We start from the raw sequence: 19,806 nt of genomic DNA, 5'->3' as shown, positions 1-19,806 counted from the left end.
CGAGGCTTAACTCATCTGGAAGTTGGAGATCAAGAACATATGGACACGCTAAGATTTAAAGCCAATCTTGAACCAACCATCCGACTATATTACCCACACATGTACATTGAGAGTTTTCAAAGTCAGAGGTAACCTACCGAGCGAATATACCACCAAATCTTCACAGACGGTTCCAAAATAACTGCGGTGTTGGTTCTGGTGTCTTCTGCGAAGAAGCTGGGGTAAGTGTATTTCACCGTCTTCCCGACAACTGTAGTGTCTTTCAGGCTGAAATATTTGCGATAATGTCAGCCTGTAATGTTTATCGATAGTCAAGCGGCACTTTTCTCACTAAACTCTTATAAGTACTACCACTTTCCTATTAGTTAGACAATGTAAGAAGGATATGTCAAGGCTGGGTCGCCTGTCTGACATTACCCTTGTTTGGGTCCCTGTGCATAGGGACTACTATGGTAATGAACAGTCAGATGAACTTGCCAGAACGGGATCTGCCCTTAAAATTTCCAACGCCGTTTCAGTAGCAACTCCGTTAGGTTTCATCTAGAGCAGTATCCTTAGATACTTTCTTCAAAAGGCTGAAAATATGTGGAATAACCTAGACACATGTAAATGGGCCAAGTTATTGTGGCCCTCCTTCAATGAGAAACGCACAATATACCTTTTAAACGAAAGTAGGCGGGACATATCGAGGCCGATAGCAGTAATAACAGGACACTGGGTGATAGGCAGACATGCAAGTCGGCTTGGGCTTCCTTTCAACGATCACTGTCGCAGTTGCAAAGACAGAAAAAAGGAAGAAACGGTCTTCCATTTTCTCTGTGAATGCCCTACTCTGGCTGTAAAGAGAAACCGCTTCCTTGGCAGTTACTTCATATCTAACAATGGTAAGATATCTGGGCCTAAGCTTAATGATATCCGCAGATTTCTCACTGCTACAGGCTGGATCTGGATACAAAGCTAATATTAGAATTGACGTATGGTCACATAAACCTTACGGACACGTGAGTATTAGAGAGAAGATATCGAGTTTCTTAGGTAAAATCAATTATTGAACTCACAAACCCTTCGATAGTCACTGTAAACTTGGTAAGCATATAAATAAACTTGATTTACCTTATAATGACTTCTAGAGAAATTGTCAAGGAGAAAAGGAATCAATTGATTATCCTCTTTCTCACTGTTCTACTCCATATTGCATAAGACTATGTTAGGCACTGTAATTGTGTTTTCAGTTTTTTATCCCGCTGTTCCTGCATTTCTCAAAATATCTTTGCAGATCTCATAAGTTACGAAAAGGAACTACTTAGTGCTTTCCTGCAAACTGAAAACTTTACCTAAGTGTTTTTTTCCGAAGTTTTGATCTTATCCCTGATATTTATGGACAGAATTTTTCTGGTTGATCGATGTATAATGGTAGGTAGGTAGATAGGAGGATGTATACTACATCAAATCCGAAGAAATACACCTAGGCCACTATCGGGCCTGTTGTGCGCTCCTTATCATGAAAAAAAGGGAACTGAATGAATTATTTTTCAGTGTTCATAAACTCAGTTTCTTGAACGTAATTCTTAAGAATCTTCCAATCAGTGTTAGTCAGTAATGTTATTTCCGGAATAACATCACTTCCTAGATACTTGGATCTAACTTCGACGAATGCCTGGCAGTGGCAAAGAAAGTTCTCCAGAGTTTCACTATCCTCTCCACATGCTCTACATTCGTCTGAATCCGCACGTCTAATTTTGCATAGATGTGCTCGTAATTTTGAGTGTCCACTCAGAATACGCACCATCGTACTAACTTCAGACTTGCTCATTTTGAGGATATTTTTCGTCTTGCTCTCATTAGGGTCACCCCATAGGATCTTCGTGGTTCTACCCACTGTTTCATTATTCCAAGAGGCCTTATGGGAATCTCTCACCCATATTTTTAATTTGGCTTTTGTTGCGTCGAATAGTTTTGCGTTTGCCAGTTTAACTGCCTCGAGCTCCCTTCCCTTTAAAGCTATTACATTCGCCCTTTCGTTAACGACTACTCCCGAGTGCGATGGTACCCATATGATGTGATCCTTACCTCTGGGACAGTATTCAGTAAAAGCTTTCTTACAATCCAATACAGTCTTAGATTTAGTTCTATCGCCTGATATCGATGTATAATACTATATAGCTCAATTCTAATCAATAAGTAAATCGAGTTAATGAATTCCAAAACAAGTAAGAAAGTAAACTATGTGATACCTCTACCACCAGTTATGAATATTTAATGTGATTTAGTTTTCATAATAAAGCATTATCTTGAATATTACCTTGATTCCGATTTATTTAAGCAATTTATTGACGAAAAACTTATTTTCTAAAAGAGGCTTTATATGGGAGATAGGAGCAAATGTGGTGCGATCCCGATGAAATGGGCTGGATAGATTTGTATGTGCTATTTGTCTGTGCTAAATTTCATTACAATAACAGTGTTAAAAAATTAATTGCGGATAGTCAAGTCATTTTCTGTAGGGGGCTTTGTATGGGGGCTAGGGTCAAATGAAGTTCGATCATTTCGAAATTCGGCAAGGTCATCAAGGCTTTCATCGAGATACATTTATATTATACATAAATATGAGCTCAAAAGCCCTTTTTGGGGGGTTAAGTTGTATGGGGGCTAGGTGAAATAATGGACCGATTTTAACCATTTTCAATAGGCTTCGTCCTTGGGTCAAAACAAACGTGTATTCCAAATTTCATCAAATTATCTTGAAAATTGCGACCTGTACTTTGATAACAACGTTTACATGGACACACGGACGGACGGACATCGTTAAATCGACTCAGAAAGTGATTCTGAGTCGATCGGTATACTTTAAGGTGGGTATAGTACTAATATTTTAATGCGTTACAAACATCAGCACAAACCCATAATACCCTTCCCACTATAGTGGGTGTAGGGTATAAATATCGATTCATAAAGAGCGCCTTCCGAAATTTACTTTCAATTTATGCTTGGACGGTTATTCGTGATTGAATGATGAATGATTGAATAATGAAAATCTTATAATTTAATATTAAAATCATTTTAAAACACAAACATTTAGAAAATCTCAAACTCAAAGTTCATAAACCTAGTTAGAATGAATAGAACCTTTGTAGATACATGTTTACCTTCTATAATGTTAATATGTTTTTCAAAATAATAATCCTGCAGACAAAATAATCTTATTGCTGAGTCTTTATATAAATTTTAGCTATATTCTTAAACATTTGTCTTAAAACAGAAAAAACTGAAAAAGGAAAACAAAAAGACTGCTAAAGATACAAAAATATGTAAAAGAAATAAAAGAACAAGTGCTTAATATTCCAAAAACGCAGCAAATGTTTTCTTCATATACATACATATGTATGTAAAAATACATTTCTTCTTATTTAGTAACTTCTTCATGCCACAACAAGTTGAAATAAATAAATAAATGTATTCATGTTTCTTTCGGTATTTTTTAGTCTATGTGGCAGATTGCTTGAATTGCTAAGACGCTGGGTAATGGATGGACTGACTGGTTGGCATAACATGCCCAGCCATGGCATATGTGTTGTGTCAACCAAACAATTCAAACAGTCATCCAACTAACCAACCAACCAAGCAAACAACCATTAATGCCGGTTGGTTTTTTTTCTTCTTTCTGCTGGCATAAGGTTTGAATACATTTTTTTATAATTTCTACTAAAATAAAAACAAACATTTTCTTAAGATATATTTTTATTCCTCATAATCACGTATTTTACATATGGCTTGAAAATACATACATAGATACTTTTAAAATAAGCTAAAGCAAACTCTAATCTGAAAGTGTTGGTGTGTTTCATTTCAAAATATAAAAAAAAACATTTTAGAATACAAAAATGAACTTCAAACCGTTTCGTTAACAATTTGTAACTAAAGTTCAGTTTTAAAGAGAAACCGAAAGAATCATTTAAAAGTCATGATCATAGGCGTGGCTGTTATATAGAGAAAGGGGGGTGAGAGGAAAAAATAGAAATTAATTTATAAAATTTAACAGATTGCATGACACTATAAAATAATTAAAATTTTATGCTTTGTTTGTAATTAAAAAACATTAATGCAAAAAAAAAAAACAAAGTTAATTTGTCACACCTTTTATTTTAAAGAAGAAATTTAATTTTTCTTTCTATAGATGAAAATTGATTTAAAAAAATCTCTACACTTGTTTGTATAATAAAATCTCAAAAAAATAAGTAAAATGTGCTTTGCAAATAAATCCAACCACGCCCATTTTTAATTGACGTCACTTGTGATCGTATATGGAATTTATTTAGGTCTGGTTTTGACATGTCAATTAAATTTGTCAAACTCAGCTCAGTCATTCATTATCTATACAACAGCATTTTCAGGCATTGAAATCCTATAATTCGAAATATTAATATATATAGTGACCTTCTATTCTAAACATTTGGTTAGAATATATACTAGATCACTTAATATCGCTTTGTGGGTTGCTGTTCCTTAGAGGAAACTCGAGAGGGCGGTGTTTTAATTATATAGTCTTAATAGAACCATTCGATACTTTTCACAAATTTGATAATATTCGTTGGTGACACAGTTGTGAGACAATCCAGATCAGGAAACATGCCATCCCAGGCTGCGTTCTTGTAGAGCGGGAGATTTATATAAAAACCGGATTTTCTTATTCATCTAAAATATGCGTTTTCAAAGGGAAATATAATTATCATATATAGTGAAATCTTTTAAATCGATATAAAACATATAAAATGGGATGGAGAAACTCTTTGAGACCTCTGGACCCGACCCGGATATGTTAATGAAGTCCAAATTTGAAACTTAAACTCAAAGCACGCTCTCTAGGCATGTGTAATTTCAATGAAATCGTGCTAACTGTTTTAAAAATAACAGATTTGTTTCCTTTATTTTGACATTTGCTCCAGTGTGAATCGGTCAAGCGATAGGCCATATTTGAACTTCTTCTGAAATTCAGCTTTAGACTAAATAAGTAATAGTGCTATCTCATAAATCCACCATCAATCCTGTATGGTGTCATAGTGAATTCGGAAAAAAGCATAAAGGCTGAGTCAATTATGGACCGACATTTTTAGAGTTTTATACAAATTTAATTTCTTAAAATAAATAACTTTTGTAGAATTTTATGTAAATACCAAGATTTTTAAAAGACCTTATAGACAATTAACTGATTTTTGGTTACGAAATGGGGCTAAGGTCATTATGGACCGATCCTAATTGAATTTGGTAAAGTTTGATTCAGATTTGATTCATATAAATAAACATTCTTTATGTCGAATTTCGTCACTATACGGGCTTCTTTAGTCAGGGATGAATATTTCAGTATTTTTCTTACATATGGGGGACCTTATATAGAGGCATAAGTCAAACATGGCCCATGTTCGCCATACCCCAGAGTATAATTTCTAGTGAATATAACAATATTTCGAGGGGTCATTTGAAGAAGGACTAGGTGAATCATGGCCCGATATTTCCCATTAACATACTGAAAAGTGTTTATCAACTGAGAATACATATTGTAACAAATTTCAGCCCTTTATCTTCTTTGTTTAGGAACTATCGTGTTTTGAAATAGACGGCGGATACGGCTAGATCGTCATAGACTCTAATAAGGATCCGGATTAAATATAAATTGTTGGTCTACGACCAATATTTTCTGTGTTACAAACGGTAGATACCAACAGCTATAAATGGACTGAATAAACTTGATGGCAAGAAAATGCTGATCAAGTTTGGTTCATAGACTTGATCACAGAGATGATGGTGAAACTGGGAGCGAGCATTTACCCCTGGAAAACTATACTTCAATCTTTCAAGCAGAACTGTGTGAGAGTGTATGATGAGACGAATCAGGGGATTTAGAATATTTATCACTCAAGACCTTATTGTATGAGGTTAGGTTGGATTTTGTAATAAACTGCTTGACTTCTCTGAATGAATTAGATAGACACATCAAAAAAGACTTTATGTTGGATACCTGGCAATGAGAGTCACCCTGGCAATGAAAGGGCAAATAGCCTGGCCAGACGTTCGTCGCCTATTTATCGGCCCTTCTTTTCGCTAATGGGAGGCAATACCAGGGCTTAGAAAATAAAGCGTTTTATAAAACAGGAAAATCCCAGAAGCTGTTAGAGCTCAATAATAGCGATCTGAGATTACTAACGAGATTACTTCAAAGAATCTTCCTATATGTCTGGAAGGAATTATAGTAGGACCACACTTGCAAACATAAGTTTTTTTTTCCTAAAATGCAATGTTGTTGTCGATTTTTTGTAAATATGGCTTTTTTGATGAAATTTTCAGAGGTTGTTTCGGATTTATGCTCATATCTCCATTATTTACGGACGGATTTTGCTGATTTTAATAGGAACATCTCGAAAGCAGAATTATTGAAGATTTGGATTCTAAAGATATCTGGGGTCTTCAGAATATTGATTTCAACAGACACACAGACAGACAGACATGGTTTAATTGACTTCGCTATCTATAAGAATCCAAAATATATCTACTTTATAGTATCGGTTGTGGAAATTAAAAACGGAATGACAAACTTATATATACCCTTCTCACGAAGGTGAAGGGCATACAAATATAACACATACAGTCCGAAAATTTTGTCGGAGCTGCTTTAGTATCAATATGAATATTTAAGACAAAATGTGTGGACTCAAAATAAGGGGCGTGGCACTTCCCATAGGAATTAAATATGTACAAAAATTAACTTATCAGGGCAACTATTAGTGCAAGAATTCTCAAATTTTGCACGGGGCAACATTGAAATCTATATGAAGAACTTTGGGGCAATAGGGGCGTGGCACTTTTTATATGAACTAAATATAAAAATTGATATATCGAAGAAAACTATTGGAGGTAGAATACTCAAATTTGCAGGAACAGCTTTGACATCCATTGGTTAGTATATTAAAGGATTAGAAATAGGGGGCGTGACATATCCCACATGAATTAAATTTAAAAAAAACGTATATCTGGGAAACGATTACAGATAGAATGCTCAAACTTTGTACGGGAAACATTGATATCAATATGAACAATTTAGGGAAAATATGGCAGAATGGCAATAGGGGGCGTGGCACATGCCTTTATGAACATTCACAAATGTCCAAATTAGAAAGTTGTTGGAATATTTCTCTTATTTTTTTTTAAATATCTAAACAATTTAGTCATCTACGCTCCTGTCTTATTAACAATGATTTTGTATCGAATAAAACTGCAGTTTTGTCGTTTCATTCTCTAACTCTAACAAAAAAATATTGCTGTTCATTGTACTTTATAGCGAGTATAAGTCTAATAATATTAGAAAAATATAATGTAGAGATAGAAAAAAAAACATAAAACAACTATGACTTCATTTTTATAAAAATATAAATATAAACAAATAAACAAGTAAATATTTACTGTGGCTTAATAATAATTTAAGAAATACTTTTGAATTCTATTTTTTACATTTTGTGGTTTATCGATGAAAAAAATTAATCTGCACCATGGGCATGTTGGAGAATGTAGAATATTTAATGAGTGATTTCATTTACGAGTTAATAGGAATTTTGAAATATTCACAAAAAATTAATTTAGTTTTAAACTGTTTTTAATGAGCCGCCTTAAAATTGTAGAATTAATTTTTGTTTAATATTATTTATTAATTTCTAACAAATTAAGTTTAAAACTGTAGCTGTTTAGAAACAGTTTTGAATTTTTATTTGTTTTTTTTTTTTTTTTTTGGTTGATTTGTTTTAGGTTTTAGTATGAGAGGTCTGTTGATAACAACATAAAAATTTGCATAAAATTATAATAAATTTTAAATAACAAATAAGTAATTTTTTAACAAATGGAATAACAAAGTTGCTAACAAATACAAGTATTTTAGAGATTTAAACGTGCATTTTGTTTTTATACCCACCATCAAAAAAGATGGGGGGTATATTGTTTTTGTCATTCCGTTTGTAACACATCGAAATATTGGTCATAGAGCCACAAAAGTATATATATTCTGTGTCCTTATTAAATTCTAAGACGATCTAGCCATGTCCGTCCGTCCGACTGTTGAAAACATAATAGAGTCCGAACGAAATATCTAGAGGGTTGACCTTTTCCACAAATATTTTCTATATAGGTAAGGTTTGTTTGGTATTGAAAATGGGCAATATCGGTCCATGTTTTGGCATAGTCCTCATACAAGTGGCCCCCCGAAAAACGATGTAAACAGTCATACCTGGTTTAAAAACAGCAGTATGTCAATTAATTCCACATAAACAAGTTTTTTTTGTACCAAAATCTCCCTACCAAATTTTATGAGAATCGGTTCATAATTGACCCTACCCCCCCCACAAGGTCCCTCTCAGAAAACGACTATAACGCTCATAACTAGCTTCAAAATAATAGCAATGCAACGAAATATCCCCATAAAAGGTTCCCCTCGGAAAATTACTTTAAAGTTCATAACTTTCTTAAAAATACCACTAAATCACGAAAGTCAACATAAACAAGTTTTAAAAGAACTAAAATTTCTCTGCGAAATTTTATGAGGATCGGTTCATAAGCGACCCCATCCCCGATATAAGGTCCCTCATAAATTGACTATAACGCTCATAATTTGCTACAAAATTATAGCAAAGCAACGAAAAACGACGTAAACAAGTTTCGGAGAACAAATATCTCCCTGCCAAATTTTTTGGATATCTGCTCATAATTGACCATGCCCCCCATATAAGGTTACTCTCAGAAAATTACTTTAAAGTTCATAGTTTGCTTCAAAATGCCAGTATATCAACGAAATTGACATAAACATGTTTTATAGAAACTAAAATCTCTCTGCCAAATATTAAGAGGATCATGACGATAAAATTCGTCATGAACTAGTTTTATGGGACCTAAAATCTTTTTGTCAAATGTTATGACCATCGAGTCATATTGGATTAAAACCTTCATATAAGGCTTAGAAAGCATTGATATTCGACAAAACTAGTTTTATTGAATGCAAAAATGTAGAAATTTAGAAGGATCCAAAATTTACCATAAGTAAATTTACAGGAAATCAAATCATTAAAAAAATGTATTAAATATGATAAAATAAGTATTACCATCACCCTGACTATATTACTATTTATATATTGATAAATCAGTTTAAAAAAATCCAATAAATGTTTAAAATTGTGGTAGCAAAAACATCGATTTATATAGTATAGATAGGTCCATTTTTCGAAATTCACTTGAAATTTAAGACATATGATTTGATGGTGGGTATATAAGATTCGGCACAGCCGAATATAGCACTCTTACTTGTTTTTGTTTGCTTCTAATCTATCTTCTTCTATTGGGCGTTTGTTGACAAATTAAGTATCAATGATTTCCTGTATCAGCGTGACTTTATCGAAGATTTGGTATTTTAAAATTTAAAAAAATGTGTGATTTTTTACATCTGCATAAGCTTTCAATGACACTAACCTTCAAACTGTGAAGTTAATAAGTATTAATGGCGCTAAATATGATAATTTTAGACAAAGTTATATTAAAGAAATTAAATCTTAGATCTATGGTCTCAACGACTAATAGAGTTATCAACAAATTATATTTAAAAATTTTGTATAGAAAAAATTTATAAAATTTTCACATGAAATTCTCGTCTTCAGATTTTGACAATTTCTCTTTAAAAATCTATGTGTTTTCAATATCAATCACCAATTTGCGTTTTGTTGGTGTTACAAATTTTGTATGTGGGTTAAAAGACCTCTAGAAGCTCCGTTTCAAAATCAGCTTAATATGCTACGCCATATGTCACTGGTAAGCGTTATTAAAAATTCCCTATAACGTGACTCAAATAAAATAAATAATTATGAAAACTTACAAATTTGTTTTTTAGCACCAAAATTAATATTTATTTAGAAAACTACAACAAGACATACCTGCAAAGAAACAGAAAGAATAAATATTTAATTAATTTATTTGCTTACTGTCAAAAAAAAGCTATTTAAACATTTTAATGATTTCAGAACTTAATGACTAAAAAAACATAATATTGACACTTTTTAATACAACTGCTGTAGATAAAGTTTCATTTATTATTAAGAGTCCCAATTTCTGCTATAATAAAACTATATATTGTTATAAACATAACTTTAACTTTAATTCAAATTTAACAATTTCTTTTAATTTTGAAAGGTTTTACCACATTTTTCAAACAAAACTTAACTGTTGAAATTTTTTCAAAGGAAAATACAATTGACACATATTAAGTGGCAGTAACTGAATAAATATTTAAATTTCTTACAATTTTTGGAAAAGAAATAAATTAAAATGCAAATAGGCAAAACTCTTTTTTTTTTTAATTCATAATCTTTTATACATTTCGCCAAAAATGACACACACACACAGTTGTAGTTATTAAAGCAAATCTGTATCATTTAGGGTTTTAATATCGACTTTTCCCGGGTAAAAATAATTCCAAGAAATCAATAATTCCTTAAGTTCTTTATTTATAAATTTTTTATAAATTTCCAGAATTTTCGATAATGTTCAGATCTAGTTTAGTTCCAGTACAGATCTAGTTCAGTTCTAGTTCGGTTCTAGTACAGATCTAGTTCAGTTCTAGTTCAGATCTAGTTCAGTTCTAGTTCAGTTCTAGTTCTAGTTCAGTTCTAGTTCAGTTCAGTTCTAGTTCAGTTCTAGTTCAGTTCTAGTTCAGTTCTAGTTCAGTTCTAGTTCTAGTTCAGTTCTAGTTCAGTTCTAAGTTCTAGTTCAGTTCTAGTTCAGTTCTAGTTCAGTTCTAGTTCAGTTTCTAGTTCAGTTCTAGTTCAGTTCTAGTTCAGTTCTAGTTCAGTTCTAGTTCAGTTCAGTTCAGTCTAGTTCAGTTCTAGTTCAGTTCTATTTCAGTTCTAGTTCGTTCTAGTTCATTCTAGTCAGTTCTAGTTCAGTTCTAGTTCAGTTCTAGTTCATTCTAGTTCAGTTCTAGTTCAGTTCTAGTCAGTTCTAGTTTCAGTCTAGTTGCAGTTCTAGTTCAGTTCTAGTTCAGCAGTTCTAGTTCAGTAGTTCAGTTCTAGTTCAGTTCTAGTTCAGTTCTAGTTCATTTCTAGTTCAGTTCTAGTTCAGTTCTAGTTCAGTTCTAGTTCAGTTCTAGTTCAGTTCTAGTTTCAGTTCTAGTTCAGTTCTAGTTCAGTTCTAGTTCAGTTCTAGTTCAGTTCTAGTTCAGTTCTAGTTCAGTTCTAGTTCAGTTCTAGTTCAGTTCTAGTTCAGTTCTAGTTCAGTTCTAGTTCAGTTCTAGTTCAGTTCTAGTTCAGTTCTAGTTCAGTTCTAGTTCAGTTCTAGTTCAGTTCCAGTTCAGTTCTAGTTCAGTTCCAGTTCAGTTCCAGTTCAGTTCCAGTTCAGTTCTAGTTCAGTTCTAGTTCAGTTCTAGTTCAGTTCTAGTTCAGTTCTAGTTCAGTTCTAGTTCAGTTCTAGTTCAGTTCTAGATCAGTTCTAGTTCAGTTCTAGTTGAGTTCTACTTCAGTTCTAGTTCAGTTCTAGTTCAGTTCTAGTTCAGTTCTAGTTCAGTTCTAGTTCAGTTCTAGTTCAGTTCTAGTTCAGTTCTAGTTCAGTTCTAGTTCAGTTCTAGTTCAGTTCTAGTTCAGTTCTAGTTCAGTTCTAGTTCAGTTCTAGTTCAGTTCTAGTTCAGTTCTAGTTCAGTTCTAGTTCAGTTCTAGTTCAGTTCTAGTTCAGTTCTAGTTCAGTTCTAGTTCAGTTCTAGTTCAGTTCTAGTTCAGTTCTAGTTCAGTTCTAGTTCAGTTCTAGTTCAGTTCTAGTTCAGTTCTAGTTCAGTTCTAGTTCAGTTCTAGTTCAGTTCTAGTTCAGTTCTAGTTATAGTTCAGTTCTAGTTCAGTTCTATATACTATATACTATAAAAAATACTTGAATCCAGGCAATGAAAATAGTCTCGAAATAAAAACTCTAGTCAAACAAATATACATTTCGTTGGATTTATTTTTTAAAACGAAAACCATATAAAATGGTTTATGGCCGTGTAAAAGGGAAAAGAGTGGGAAAAATTAACATGTCTAACAATTTACATTAACACATACTACAAACGCTTAAAATGTCCATCTCACAGTATGTCTGCCGAGCTTTTAACATAAAACTATAATACATGTTTGTTCTTTTGCCCAGCAAACAATTCTCATATATCAATCTTATTCAATTTTAAATTTATTAATCTGCCAAGTGTATTAAGTATATAATAACTTCCCTTATTGTGAAGAAAGTCGAAATTCTTAAATGATATTTAATTCTTAAAAGTAATTTAGTTCTCCATGTTCGCTGGGTAGCAAAATATCCAAACTTATATTTAAAAAAAAAAAAAAACTCATAAATGTATGTATTAAATTCATATCTCTCATTTTCATATACATTATGAAAATCATATTTAATTTAAATTTAATATGTCTGAATAAATTTCATTTGTAATTCATACCAAAATTCATAGGAAAACATATTTAACATTTTTAAACATTTCATTTATCATGACTTTTTTCACACTCTTTAAACTCATACTCGTATTTGTAGCATAAAAAAGTAATAAGTACGAGATTAAGCTTAAAGATTTAACACAATTTAGATTTAAAGATTTAAACTAGTTAAAACATACATACATGAGTACATCATATACATTTAGCTTAAATATATAAAAAAGTATCTGGGAAATGTAATAAACTAAAAACGGCTGGATTTTATGGTAAAAACTAAAGAAATTTCACTTTAACATATAATTAAGATTTAAAGATTACAAATTAGGAAGTCAACAACATTTTCAATGAAAATCTATTATATAAAAAAATGTGTTAAAAGTTTCTGCATATAACTTAACATATAAAGATAAAACGTAAAATGGAGAGGAAAAATTACATTAATTGCTGAAATATATGTTATAAGTAATTTAAATATAAAAAATAAAGTTTTTCCCAAAAGTTTGTCGTAACATGGAATATTTTGTAATGAGAAATGTAATATTAAAATTAATGTTAAGTTGAAGATCTCTAAACTATTCTATGATTTTAATTAATTCCAAATTTTTGTTAAAGTATGTTCACAAAAATATACATTTTATATATTTAACTTTATTCAAACAAAACTTTATTTATTAAAGAAAAACGTTTATTTAGCAAAGTCTAAAGTTGAATATAATTAGTATTTGACATTTCTTACTATCACATAAGTTTTTGAACATTAGTTAAACATTTGTCTTAAATTGTGATTAAATGTGTGTCATGAAATATTAGACTAAACGCATTAATCATTAATGGTCTTATTCATAATAACAAAAAAACAAACTACTAACTAACGATCTGCTATCTAACCCTAATGGGAATTTACACACAAAAAAGTTAGCAGGAAGATAATTAGCAGCTCGTTTTTCATTATGAATAAGGCCATAACAGTTTAAAAAATTGTTATTAGACCCTTTTCTTTAATCTTTATACTCAACCCCATATTACGTCCATTTTTTACAGAAATCGGGTCAGAACTTTTTGTAGCCGTTCCTTATTGTCACAGGTATGTAAAATCTAACTATGTATGACGGACTGCCGCCTGTGATTGGAGAAGAGCTAAAGGAGATCAAATTTCCCATAATTATTGTTATTGATCAGAAATGTTTGACATTGAAAATCTCCAAAAAATCGGTCCATGATTTCTCCTAGCCCCTATTGTCATCCGGAATACAATTTAAATAATCATAAACACGTTATAAAGGTAGCAATTGTGGTGAATTTCTGTAAAAATTAGTTGTACAAATAGTTAAACATCGAGCCAGGATTCAGGTCCCCTTCAGAAAATGACGTTTATAACGGGTGATTCGAATCAATATAAAAAGTTTTACAAGAATAAAAATCTAATTATCAATACTATAATAATCTGCCTGAATTGACCATATCATCCCTCCCACACTTTAGTTTTATAGACCAGATAATAGACAATGAATACAAGACTAATGTCTGGACTTTAGACAGGACTATTGTCTGCACTATAGACAAAACTATTATCTGGGCTAGGGACAAGACTACTGTCTGTGCTATAGACAAGACTACAGTGTGAACTAAAGACAAGACTATAGTCTTGACTATACGCTGGACTAAATATAGTCTTGACTATAGGCTGGACTAAAGAGAACATTACATAGTCTGGACTATAGACAAGACTATAGTCTGGACTATTGCCAACACTATAGTCTGGACTATAGACAAGACTATAGTCTGTACTATAGACAAGACTATAGTTTGGACTATAGACAAGACTATAATCTGGGCTTTAGACATAATATAGACATAAATATGTCTGGCATAAGACTATACTCTGGACTATAGACAAGACTATAGTCTGGACTATAAATAAGACTATAGATAAGACTATAGATAAGACTATAGTATGGACTATAGACAAGACTATAGTATGGACTATAGACAGACTATAGTCTGGACCTATAGACAAAGACTATAGTCTGGACTATAGACAAGACTATAGTCTGGACTATAGACAAGACTATAGTCTGGACTATAGACAAGACTATAGCTGGACTATAGACAAGAACTATAGTCTGGACTATAGACAAGACTATAGTCTGGACTATAGACAAGACTATAGTCTGGACTATAGACCAAGACTATAGTCTGGACTATAGACAAGACTATAGTCTGGACTATAGACAAGACTATAGTCTGGACTATAGACAAGACTATAGTCTGGACTATAGACAAGACTATAGTCTGGACTATAGACAAGACTATAGTCTGGACTATAGACAAGACTATAGTCTGGACTATAGACAAACTATAGTCTGGACTATAGACAAGACTATAGTCCTGGACTATAGACAAGACTATAGTCTGGACTATAGACAAGACTATAGTCTGGACTATAGACAAGACTATAGTCTGGACTATAGACAAGACTATAGTCTGGACTATAGACAATACTATAGCCTGGACTATAGACAACACTATAGTCTGGACTATAGACAAGACTATAGTCTGGACTATAGACAAGACTATAGTCTGGACTATAGACAAGACTATAGTCTGGACTATAGACAAGACTATAGTCTGGACTATAGACAAGACTATAGTCTGGACTATAGACAAGACTATAGTCTGGACTATAGACAAGACTATAGTCTGGACTATAGGGACAAGACTATAGTCTGGACTATAGACAAGACTATAGTCTGGACTATAGACAAGACTATAGTCTGGACTATAGACAAGACTATAGTCTGGACTATAGACAAGACTATAGTCCTGGACTATAGACAAGACTATAGTCTGGACTATAGACAAGACTATAGTCTGGACTATAGACAAGACTATAGTCTGGACTATAGACAAGACTATAGTCTGGACTATAGACAAGACTATAGTCTGGACTATAGACAAGACTATAGTCTGGACTATAGACAAGACTAAGGTCTGGACTATAGACAAGAGTATAGTCTGGACTATAGACAAGACTATAGACAAGACTATAGTCTGGACTATAGACAAGACTATAGTCTGGACTATAGACAAGACTATAGTCTGAACTATAGACAAGACTTTAGGCTGGACTATAGACAAGACTATATTCTGAGCTATAGACAAGACAATAGCCTGGAATATAAACAAGACTATGATCTGAACTATAGACAATACTATAATCTGACTATATAAAAGACTATAGTCTGGACTATAGACAACACTATAGTCTGGACTATAGACAAGACTATAGTCTTATTTATGAACGTAAAAGTACTAAATTGTCATTATCACTGAAGAAAAAGATTAAAAGTTTCGCAAAAATTGTTATTGTTTATCGGAATTAAGATCATTTTCATTTAGATTTAGGGAACAATGACTAATTTGGTATCAAATGAGTCAGTAAGATTTCTTAAAAAAAACTGACCGTAATAATTTTGAAACAATATTTGTTTGGTAATTAAAATCTCAGATTTCAGAAAATATTTGTTTATTACAAAAAATATTATTATAAATCTTTGATTATAAAATGCTTTAGATATTTGTAAAGAACAAATTAGAAGACATTATTTTACCTCATAAGCAGCTACTTCCTCTTTGCCATACATGGCAACTGGTGATGAATTACGGGGAGCGAACATTTTCAAATTTATAAAAATTTATAATGATTTTTTCATTAAAACAAAAAAATTAATAAAATTAACAAAAATAAAAAGAAAATTTAAATTCACTCAAATTGCATGACAAACACAAAATTGTAAACAAATGCGTTTTGTTTTATTTATTTGACTTTTTGTAATTAAAAAATTATTTACTTTTTTTAATTAAAATTAAATATTTTGATAATTTTTTTTTTTTTAATAAAAAAAAATTTATATGGCACTTTATAGAAGAATTGTTTTGATTAAGAGAGTAAGGGAAGGGGGAGAAAAACGCCTTCTATTCAAAGAATTTAAAATTTAGTTGAAAATGATTTCATTTGACATAAACTAAGTCTCACTTGTCTTGACTTTTTTTCTCTTATTTTAAAATTATTATTTCTTTTAAAACGAAGTTTGATGACTGGACTGGGTTTCCTTAATTGTTGAGTCAAACATTCGTTATTTTTTTTTTCAACTAACTTGTTTTGTTTTTTTTTTAAATAAATGATGTTTTTTTCTTTTATTTTTTATAAGAAATATTTAAATATATTTTGTATATTTTTTTTATAACAAAGTTTTATGTTATTTTCTGTTTTTTTTTTGTTGTGCTGTTTCTCTGACAGACTTTGGAGTCAAGGTCATAAGATCAGAAAATAATTTATAGCAATTTTTTTTCTTCTTCTTGTTGTTGCTGCTGTTACTTAAAACTTATTTTGTTGTTTACAAATTGTTGCTGTTGTTATTGTTGTTGTTGTTGCTGTTAAACACCACCACAAAGTTGTTTTTAGTAATAAAAAAATCTTTAAGTTAAATACGTTGTTAAATGAGTAAGTGTGTAGCTTTAACTTATAGATACTTTTTTTTAAATTTTATTAATTTTTAAAATACACTTTTTTCTTTGATTTATAACTTAAACAAACTTCCTCTATTTTATTTATTTTTATTATAAAAATTTTGACACTTGTTTGTGCTGCTTAACTACCGCTTTTTTAAATTCGTTAATTTAATTCTATAGATTTTTTTTATATTATATTCTTAAACACGTATTCGTTAGATACTTTTTTTTGTATCCGTATTTATTTATTTTTTTTATTAGGATTTTATTTAGTTACAATATATTAAAAATAACTCGTTAAAATCGCTCGTTGTTTTTAAAAAAACAAAACCAAAATAAAACTGAAACCGTATTGTATAAAAAAAGTGACCAAGTTGTTTTTTTTCTTCTGAATTTATTTGTAATTTACACTTGTTTAGTTGTCGTCGTCTTGGTCGCTGTTGTTATTTTGTTATTGTCTCGCATCTTAAAGATACGTTTATTAACACGGCTCAAATCAAACTGATTGTCTTAACATTCTCTATATGTTAAATGCTTAAGCTGGGGAGCAAAAAAAAAACACAAATCAGAAATAAAAATTATAAAGAAAAAAAAAAAAAAAAAAAAAATACAAATCCCAAGCAGCCAACAAAATCATGCTCTAACACCACACACAATAACCACCAACTAATCGAAGTACAGTGGGATAATATGAATAAAAATTTGAAAATATTCTTTATTTTTAAATAAATTGAAAAATTTTGATTATATTTTCTCTTTTTACACAAAAAATGTTCTTTAGGTTTAATTTTAGAAGGGTTATGTACCATAAAAAGATGCATCTACTCGGAGGTCATAAGCTACATTGTGATTCCCTTCAAAGAGTGAAGATTCAAAGACAGAGAAACAAAACCACTACAAGAAAACCAGAAAGAAAGAAGATGACAGGTAAAAGGATAGATAAATGGAAACAGGTCAATTCCAAGGGAATACACAAGTCAGTACCCTAAGGAATAAAGAGATGAGAGAAAAAATCTTTGTCCCCCTATAAAGCCCAGTCGAAGAAGTAACTGATTCCCTTGACAAAACAATTTCGTTGTGGAACATATTCCCTAGCCATATCAGCCTGAGATTATCAAATTATACGCTCGATCGACTCTACTTCCTGGTCATCTTCGCATAGTCTGCAATAGTCCGGTATATTGTTGTCCCACTTACTGACAAAGGTAATAACTGAGCAATGCCCCATTAGCATTCCTATTAGAATCCTTAGTAGCCCCCATATAAAGTTTTTGCCATAGGGCCTTTGAAACTTTGCTATCCAATCTACTATTCCAGGACTCTGCTTGGAAGACACTAAATTCGTCACGAAGTCTGAAGGACCATTTTCTGTTGATATCAGCGATATACACACCGGAACCCGTGCCTCTATCCATCTTGAACCGGTCAGTGAAAACTGCCAAACAGTCCATCGGATACAGGCCAATCATCCCTGGTTGGAAATCCAATCAGAGATGCTTCCGCGAAGTTTATATTCGTTATATAATAATCTGGGAATTACCCGGATTCGTACAGAATGTTTGTATGGTTGTCGCGCGAAGGTTTGACTAACGAAGACTCGTAGAGTCTTTGCAGATTCCTAGGGAGTCTGAAGGACCGATTATGTTGATATGGACCCGTCAGTGAAAACTGCACACCAACCAAACAGGCCAGCGGATAAAGCCAATCATCGCTAGTTGGAAATTCTATCAGAGCTGCTTCCTCGAAGTCTATGTATCATAATCCGTAATTCCGCGAGGGCAATTATCCTGATAAAGTATGTATATTTGTATAGTTGTCGCGTCAAGGATTGACTAATGATGACAGAGTCTTAGCAAATTCCTAGCCACGATTTCTTTAACTTTATGAATTAAAAATTGGGATTTCTAAATATGTAGCTTTTATTTGTATTCATAGTAGTAACTAGTGATAGTCTTTTCCTACCTTTCTGGCAACTTATGTATTGCGACCTAAAGTGCTGCTCATCTTTTCCCTTCTGAGCGAAGAGCGAATCAAGCCAATTTCTCATACCCTGTTCTCAAGTGAAGAGTATCTCAGAGAAAGCATTTAGCATCGACCGAAACAAATTGTATTCGGACGGGACATAATCTGGACTATAAGGCAAAACCCAAACACTTCTATAGATTTTAAAAAGTATTGCAACATACGACTGAGCGTTTCATGTCGTTTCGCATATTCTGGAAGTTTTTCGGTTAATGGTCACTTCAAGCTTCAATAAGTTGAAATCGGTACAGATTATTTGTGGTGATCTGCAAAGATTTCAGCATAAATAGGACCCATTTGGTCCCACCAAAGGACATTACATTAGCGCCAGTTGTTGTTTGTTGCTGGACGCACACACAAACCTTTGACGGCCTCTTTACATCCACAGATCATGCAACTGCAATTGCGTAGAAATTTTGATGTAGAAGCAAGGTCCTAAAGCACTTGGGCTATATATAAAACGAATGTCAGTTCAGTGGTTTATTATGATGGACTTAAATGATGGTCATATTTTCCTAGTGATAGCTACTCGTTGGAGAAACATTCAAAGCTGCCCTAGAGAATACGGTTTATCAGCTACACGAGGAAATAAAGGTTGTCACAGTAAGGAACAGAACGACATATAGAACGAACAGTTTCTCCTTTGATGTCAAAATTACATACATAGTTGTATGGTGCCCGAGACATGTCAGGAAGAACCTTTCTATATACACGAGGAAAACAGCAGCTTTGAACGCCATAAATACCGGGGTTGCTGGATACCGCATGAATGTCGTACTTGAAG

The 19,806-nt window shown here is 32.2% G+C and overlaps 1 protein-coding gene across 3 annotated transcripts in view; it reads right to left on the bottom strand.

The window, feature by feature from the left end:
- LOC119601311 (mitogen-activated protein kinase-binding protein 1) overlaps positions 1 to 17,508 on the bottom strand; it is an 81,661-nt gene extending 64,153 nt beyond the window's left edge. For 2 of the 3 annotated variants that reach the window (XM_037952150.1, XM_037952152.1), the window contains exon 1: positions 16,100 to 17,508. In XM_037952150.1, the coding sequence (XP_037808078.1) occupies positions 16,100 to 16,165 (66 nt within the window). In that variant the 5' untranslated portion in view covers positions 16,166 to 17,508. The remainder of the gene's footprint in view (positions 1 to 16,099) is intronic. The other variant, XM_037952151.1, reaches the window with a different exon arrangement.
- Positions 17,509 to 19,806: the final 2,298 nt, after the last annotated feature.

Source organism: Lucilia sericata, unplaced genomic scaffold (genome assembly GCF_015586225.1).
Source record: "Lucilia sericata isolate MDLA Ls3-8-SP2 unplaced genomic scaffold, ASM1558622v1 Contig000154F_arrow, whole genome shotgun sequence".
Taxonomy (NCBI): Eukaryota; Metazoa; Arthropoda; class Insecta; order Diptera; family Calliphoridae; genus Lucilia; species Lucilia sericata.
Note: the sequence above shows the minus strand (reverse complement) of the source record. Positions and strands in the feature narration are given on the sequence as shown.